Here is an 8,050-nt window from a genome sequence, read left to right as displayed (position 1 = left end):
GTAGTTAAATTAAATATAAGATAAGATCAGAGGAGATCTGAAAAGAAATAGAAGACCAAATGGATGGCAAGTAAGGAGAGGGTAGATGGAACCTCGCTGAGCATGGGCACGGGATTACGCACTCGATGGGTGGCGTGGGACACTTTGTTTTCAAAAGTGAATGTAGAGCTTTTGCCTGGAACGCAGTGCTAACAAAGTGTAGGGCGGCTGATAAGACAGAAAGAGAAGAGAACAAAGTGTGGTGATCAGAGGCAAGCTAGAGGAAGGATGTGAAAGAGAACTGAGAGTGGAGTGTGGTGATCCGAGCAAGGCTACAGCAAGGTCGATGTGAAGTTGGAAGGAGGTAGAGTAGAGACGGTTGAGCTTCACACACCGCAAAAACAGCCAGAAGAGTATTGCCTCAGACGATGGGCTTGCAAACGACTGTGGAGTGGTTGGCGATGTGAAGACTGAACTGCCCTCCCTTCTCCGTCACGTCCACTTTGCTCTGCCCGGGTGGTGGAAGCAGCTGGAACGACTGCACCAACCTCCCCAGCACCAACGACAGAATCGGCATCGCCAATATTATCCCTGGACAGCTCCTCCTCCCCACCCCGAACGGTAGAAACCTGAAATCGTTCCCGCTCGCATCGATCTTCTCCTCGCCCAAGAACCTCTCCGGCCTGAACTCCTCCGGCTTCTCCCACCACTCTGGGTTGTTCCCCAAGTACCACGCATTCACGAGGATCTTGCTCTCCGCTGGGATGTCGTACCCGCCCAGCTTGGCTTGATGCAGATTCATGTGAGGCACCAGCAGAGGAATGGCCATGTGCAGCCGCATGGTTTCCTTCACCACCGCGTGTAGGTATGGTAGCTTGGGTGTGTCGGGTTCGGTGATGGGGACGCCAGGGCCCAAAACGGTGTTTAGCTCATCGCGGACTTTCTTTTGAATGTCTTGGTTGTTCACCAGCTCCGCAATTCCCCACTCAATAGACCACAGGGTAGTCTCGATAGCTGAAGGTTGGAGTACACATAACATAGATCAATGGCTGTCCTCAGAAAAATTTAGGGGAAAATGAACGGGGCTTGATCAATTTTAAAAAGTCGAGATCTCACCTGCAACATTGATGTTCTCAACGATGTAAAGAACGTTGTCTTCATTGATTTCGCCACTTTTCTGTGCGTCGAGGATATGATCGATAGCGCATTTCTCATCCACACTGGGTGGTTTCACGCTAGTAAGCTTCCTGTTACGAGAAGCAGCAAAAATTCAGGGCCTCAGAAGCAATATTTACAGACATAGATTAGGCGATTGTGACCACAAAATGCTAACATTAATGTCACGGGAGATCTGAATAGCAGGCGAGACTTACTTTCGCTCCTCAATGAAGAACCTCTTAAAGAGCCCCAGCCTTTCATCTTTCACCTGCTGGCACAGTGCCAAATAGCTTTTCAAGAATGGCCGCAATATTGGGATGAAGTCCCCGTAGTTATATTCGAAGCTCTGAGCAAGTCTGCTCCTCTCGCCGTTCAATCGCTTAAGATGGAGGAACAGGGGATCATCCTCTCTCTCAAACCTTCTGTTGAACATCATGCGGTACATATTATTGTACATGAGCATTTGCAACCTCCTCCGAATAACCACGCCAGTGGTGGCAGCCTCAGGTCGAGCTTTCAGATCCTCAATGGCGAAATTTATCTCCTCCTCCCAGTGGACTCGAGACTGCTGCACCACCTTACTAGTGAAGAAGGGCACAGTCATGATGCGCCGCATCTTCCGCCAGTGGTCGCCATAGACCGTAAACACCATGTCCTGGCCTTTCCCGGTGAAGATATCGAAGACGACATTGCGGGTGCGAGACCCAAACTCGACGCCCTGGGTGTGGAGGACCTCCTTAGCAAGTTCAGGGGAGGAGACGACGACGAGGTTACGCTGGCCCATACGGAGGAGGAAGAGGTCACCATATTTTTTGGCGAGGTCGGAGAGGTTACGATGGTTGAGGTCGTCACCGACTTGGAGCCAATTACCGAAGATGGGGAAGGAGAAGGGGCCAGGGGGGAGGCGGAGTTTGGGGCGGGAGAGGTAGAGGAGGGAGAGGGAAGCGAGGGAGAGGGCGAGGAGGGAGAGGAGGAGGGAGAAGAGGTCCATAATGGCTATGGCGATGGGAGGAGCTCCAAAGGAAGAAGATGATGAAGTATATTATGAAGGTGGTGAAGAAGAAGAAGAAGAAGAAGTCAACGTGGCCGAATGCACAAGATTGTAATGGGACTGGGTGGTATAAAGAGCGTGCTTTGCCTATATTAAGATTTTCATTCAGCGCGTGACTATTTTGCATTTTTCTACTTCCCCTTGACCCAGTCTTCCCATGTGACCACGTCCAACGCCTATTATTTTTTTGCTTCCCCTTTACAATATATAACCTTCGTCTCCTGCACGTCTTCAGTCCCTCCCTCCCCACGTCACCTTCCCTTTGTAAAATGGCTACATAGACTTTTAGCTTCACACTTCCTACTTCATTATTTGCACGACCCTCACACAGCTCCCTCTGCTCACTCTTTCCCATACAAAACCCTACTTCATTATTTGTAGCCTCCCTCAAAGGTCTTAATATCCATTGCACCTCGCTCCGTTTTCCCAAAGAAGATCATTGTAGTTGGCATTCAATTTCTCACCCTAGAGTCGTATTAAGGTAGAGGGAAACACTTTTTGGCCTTTCCTCAGGGTAGCCAACTTGGCTTGCCCTCAGGGTAGCCTTAGCAACGCTTCAAATTTGGGAAAGCTGAAATTAGGCATTTTTAGAATTTTTGGAAGTACATTTTTGCAATTGGACAATATGTTTACTCTTCTTCATTGGACTTGAATGCAAACTTTAAAGTGGTTGAGTCTCTCTCTCTCTCTCTCTCTCTCTCTCTCTCTCTCTCTCTCTCTCCCCTTTACCTCCTCTAGTCTTCCTGCACACCATTTCCTTTTTGTTTGCTTTTTTGATCTTGGGCAAGCCTTATGAATGATTAAATAATTTACTTCATAAAAAAGAGAGCCATGGGAATCCACGCTTGAGATGGTGCTCAAATACATGTTACGATGGAGGGAAATACTTTTTCACTTCATAGAAAAGAGAGCCATGGGGATCCACACTTGAGCTCACTGCTCAATACATGTTAAGGCGCAGGGAAACACTTCTCCATCACATGTATGGTGGGTGTACATGCGTGACTCACAAAACGCTAGCTCTCAAAATAGAAAAATCAACCATCAGCCTTCTATTCCTTTCACTTGCTGTTATGCATCTATTATTCTTATCCCTTTAATCTCATACAATCAACATCACCCTTTTGTACCTTTCACTTGTTGCTATTCGCATGATGATCTCCCTTCTTTTTTCATAGCTTTGTTCACGTGGTTGCAACATGGTAGGCACACATGCCCTGTCCACATAGAACCTTTCATGGCGCCTCATGTCCATACTTTTATCTCCAAGTAAGGACTAAAATTTATCTTATCATGGGTCAAGGTTATAATGCAAATTGGATTAGGCATCTTTAATCCATTGAGTGGCTAGTATGATGACTACATGCACTAGTATGGGCATCTATATGTACAACAGGAATGTTGGTATGCAGTACCATGATTGATGTAAAGCTTCTATATTCTTTAAATAAATAGAGAGAATGAGAAGAATCATATATGTATTTTAATTCATCATATGTCTTATGGATCTTGCCATATTTCATAAGGCAAGATCCATGTTAGGACATGCAATGGCCCTATCCTAGGAAAAGGTAGATAATGGTCATAGCACTAAAACACATGCCAAGGCTTTGGGAATAACCTAAACTCACATAATTATGTGTGAATGGATAATGAAGAAAAACCCTTAGTGTATGACTTGAACACTAGACCTTTTGATTGGGGAAAAGTAGACGTAGGACACCTAGCTCGATTGTATGGGAACTAATTCCATCTAGTTTGACTACAATGGTACTAAGTCTCTACTAATAATCACGATCATTGTCACTAATATCATCAATTCCTGTTGTTGCATCACTTATCCCATCGATCTTTGTGTGTATTTTTCTTTGTGGTCCCATCTTTTTATTCTCAACACAGGACAAGCCTTCTATATCAGTAAGCATGTTTGAGTCACTTGCAACACAAGACAAGTCTTCTATACTTATGAGCCTGTTCGAGTCACTTGCAACACAGGTATACCAGTAAGCTTGTTTGAGTCACTTACAACATAGGACAAGTCTTCTATACCAGTGAGCCTGTTTAAGTCACTTGTAACACAGAACAAGTCTTCTATACCAGTGAGTATATTTGAGTCAGTTGTAACACAAGAAACCTTTTCTGCATCAACATCTGTTACTATAATGTCCTCAATACCTGTGAGCATGCCACTATGATACTCTTGATCACTACTATAGCTTCTTATCAACTTAGGTCCCATTTGTGTTATAGTCCTTTTCTTCTGATAATATTCTGTTGTGTCTTCCATGACATTGAAGGAAACTATCTTGGGCAAACTTGATTTTAAGAAAGCTAACCTCCATTTACAAGTACTATGAACTTGTAGATGAGACGTAGTATTATGGACATCTAGATGTGAAGTACTATCCATTTTATTTTGAATGACACTTGCACGAGTCAACTTAATTATCTCCACTATACAAAGAAATCTCTAAGCATAGCCCTTAAAGTTGCCAATTGCTTAAACTTCTTTGGAGCAAGATAACATCTCTACTTTTTCCCCCTCAAAATAAGTTTTCTTGATATCTTGAAAGTATGTCTTTGGAACAATTTTGTCTTGGTCCCAGAGCATACTATGTGCTTGCATATCAAATATGTCACATTGTAAGATATCTCCCAACGTTTCAAAGTCTCCATGTGGATTTTTTAAATGTACTTCAGGATTTACAACGTTGGTGATTATCACTACACATCTTCTCTCACCACAACGTTGGAAATGACACACATTCATAGGATCAAGACTATGAATTTCTCCAAGAGCCACCACTTCATTCTTTTTATATAACACCACATCCATACCCTCTGATAGGGTGAATACCTATTTACTGTACAAAAATAGATTAGCAACTCAAAAAAGACACAATAAATAATCATTGAGCTTATTATTACTTAATAACTTTTATATTAAAACTAGCAGTAGAGAAGGCATTAAACTTGAACCTTACATCCGAAACTTTAAACAATTAATACCAAAACATCTTAACCACTGTAAATCCTAAACTTTAAACATTTAATCCCTAAACCCTAAACCCCAAATCCTAAACTCCTAAATACTAAATTCTAAACCCTAAACCCTAAACCCTAAACTCTAAATCCTAAACCCTAAATCCTAAATCCTAAATCCTTAACCCTAAACCCTAACCCTAAAATACAACCAAAATTTAATGAATTTTTTTGATTTGTGCAACAGGTTGGATATACCCCTCACCCCCAACCTGTTGCACGAATCAACAGGATGGGGAGTATATCCAACCTATTGCACAAATCAAGAAAATTCCTTGATTTTTGCAATAGGTTGGTGCACCATTAACATATTCTAGTTGCAACAGGTTGGGAGATATATCAAACCTATTGTACAAATTGAAAAAAATCATTAAATTTTGGTTGTATTTTAGGGTTAGGGTTTACTATATAGGGTTGAGGATTTAGGTCTTAGGATTTAAGATTGAGTGTTTAGGGTTTTGGGTTTATGATTATGGTTTTAGGGTTTAGGATTTAGGGCTAAGGGTTTAAGGTTTAAGATCTAGGATTTAGAGTTTAAGATCTAGGGTTAAGGGTATAGGGTTTAGGGATAAGGATTTAGGATTTAGCATTTAGGGTTTAGGGTTTATGATTATTGTTTTAAGGTTTAGGATTTAGGGTTTAGGGTTTAGGGTTTAGTATATAAGGTCATGAGCTTAGAGTCTAGAATCTAGGGTTAGGATCTGAAAATTAGGTTTTAGAATTTAAGCTATAGGGGTTAGGGTTTAAGGTTTAGGGTTTAGGGATTAGAATTGTTATATAAGTTTAAGAGCTTAGATTATATAACCTAAGATTTAGGGAACTTTAGGATTTAAGATTTAGGATGTAAGATTTAAGGTATATAGACTATATAAAATATGCATTCCAAAGTATTTAGTTTAGATATATATAGACTATATATTATATGCTTTCCAAAGTGTTTTGTTTATATCCAATACTAGGTACGATCCTTTGCAAAGGCTTAAGTAATTATAAGTCTACCTAGTCAAAGTATTCTATTGATTAGGGACAAGCACATAGGCTAAAAGCACACCTATTAATATTTTCTTACATTCATGCTGCATGGTGTATCAGAAGAAATGAAAAAGTATGTGATAAGAAATATTCAAAAGAAATATGTATTCCATATCATGGATTCATACCATGGATATTTAAGGAAGAAGTATGTGATAAGAAATATTTAGAAGAAATATGTATTCCAGGTTGGCTAAAATAGAAAAATGATATGGATTCAATGATACTGTAGTTTTGTGCAAAGCCTTAAAGCTTTTGCAAAGTATTACATGTTGTAATAAAGATAAGCAAGTATGCTAAACCTCTTCTAGATTCTATGGTTTTAAATACCTACCTTACAAATACATTATCTAATTCTTCATTCTTCAACTAACAAGTATTATACATGCTTTTCTTCCATGTGTGTAAAATTTAATATTTTCTTTTTTTTAAAATTAATTCAATTCTTTGATTGACTACTTTTTAAAATTTAAAGGTTATTACTATATAATATACATAATTTTAAATGTTATTAATGTATAATATTAATTATATAAAAATATATTTATTTAAAGATATACAATAATTGTATTATATTTATATTAGTTTTTAAGTTAATAATGTATATTTTTATTAAAACTAAAATTTAATATCTAGTTAATAACAGGAAGAATATTGTAGAGATTTTTCATATTAAGAACTACCTAACAAATACATTCACTAATTCTTCATTGTTTGAAGAATAAGTATTATATAAAGCACATATGCTAGAAGACCTCCCTTTTAAAAATATTTTCATTGTTATATTTTTTGAATTATAATATTTATATATTAATTATATAATATTTATATTAATTTATAGATTAATAATATATATTTTTAGCAAATTTATATTTTAACATTAGTTAATAAAAATTTATTATATTATGGAGTAAAAATATTATAAATGGATTTCTCATATTAATAAAGTGTCATAAGAAGAGGTTTTAGAAAGATTTATGGTTAAAATTTGTTTTAAGGTTGTTGCATACGCAATAGGTAGGGAGGTTTGAGTGGTTTTGAGGTTAAGAGAGAAATTTGTAATAGATTGTTTTCTAATTTATTTTTTTTGAAAATTTGTTGCGTGTCCAATAGGTTGGGAGAGTTTGAGTTTGCGACAATAGGTTGTGAGAGTTTGAGGTAAAGAGGGAAATTTGTGGGAAAAAAGATTTAATGCAAAAGTTGTTGCATACACAACAGGTTTTTGAGAAAAGAATCGGATTTGAAAAAAAAATTCAAATTTACAAAAACTTAATTCTTAGAAAAAAACCTAAAAATTTAAAAAAAGCTAACGACCTAAAAGCTACCCATTTCCTATAAAACTCTACTGCTCCTCATTCTCTCTCACAACTTTCCTCGAGCTCCTCCACCACCTCCCCCCCCAAGTACTCCCTCCCTCCCATCCCCTCTCCTCCCACTACCCTCCCTTCCCCTCTCCTCCCGCTTCCCTCCTCCCGCTTCCCCTTTCCCCTCCCTTCCCCTCTCCTCCCTTCCTCCCTCCCCTCCCTTCCCCTTTCCTCCCGCTTCCCCCTCCCCTCTTCTCCTGCTTGCCCCCTTCAATTACAAATCGTCTCCCTCCCTCCCCTTTCCCTTCGATCCTTTTTTTTGGTCCTTTTTTTTTTGGGAGTGGGGAGGTGGGCAGCGGAGAGGCAGAGGGCCTTTTTTTTTGTGGGGAGCGGGGAGGTGGGGACCAGCTTGGGGGAGGAGAGGTAGAGGCGAAGGCGGGGAGGCAGAGGAGAGGACGAAGATGGGAGGCGAGAGGTAGGGCGA

The 8,050-nt window shown here is 39.6% G+C and overlaps 1 protein-coding gene across 1 annotated transcript; it reads right to left on the bottom strand.

The window, feature by feature from the left end:
* Positions 1–293: 293 nt before the first annotated feature.
* Positions 294–2,192, bottom strand: LOC147902766 (trans-cinnamate 4-monooxygenase-like). Its single transcript, XM_087373770.1, has 3 exons — positions 1,353–2,192; positions 1,096–1,226; positions 294–993 (listed from the first exon to the last, which is right to left on the bottom strand). The coding sequence occupies exons 1-3, from the start codon at positions 2,126–2,128 to the stop codon at positions 401–403; spliced, it is 1,500 nt and encodes a 499-aa protein (XP_087229896.1). The 5' UTR covers positions 2,129–2,192; the 3' UTR covers positions 294–400.
* Positions 2,193–8,050: the final 5,858 nt, after the last annotated feature.

This window comes from Dipteris shenzhenensis, chromosome 4, assembly GCF_047967505.1.
Source record: "Dipteris shenzhenensis isolate YYH24624 ecotype China chromosome 4, Dip_SZ_1.0, whole genome shotgun sequence".
Lineage (NCBI taxonomy): Eukaryota > Viridiplantae > Streptophyta > Polypodiopsida > Gleicheniales > Dipteridaceae > Dipteris > Dipteris shenzhenensis.
This window is presented reverse-complemented; position numbering and strand designations above follow the sequence as displayed.

What these genes read in the sequence shown, in the direction of transcription:
- LOC147902766 (XM_087373770.1), bottom strand. Translation starts at nt 2,128, where the DNA reads ATGGACCTCTTCTCCCTCCTCCTCTCCCTCCTCGCCCTCTCCCTCGCT. An exon ending in TTCTTCATTGAGGAGCGAAA is followed by an intron (nt 1,227 to 1,352) that starts GTAAGTCTCGCC and finishes TTCTCGTAACAG; the next exon opens with GAAGCTTACTAGCGTGAAAC. An exon ending in TGAGAACATCAATGTTGCAG is followed by an intron (nt 994 to 1,095) that starts GTGAGATCTCGA and finishes TCCAACCTTCAG; the next exon opens with CTATCGAGACTACCCTGTGG.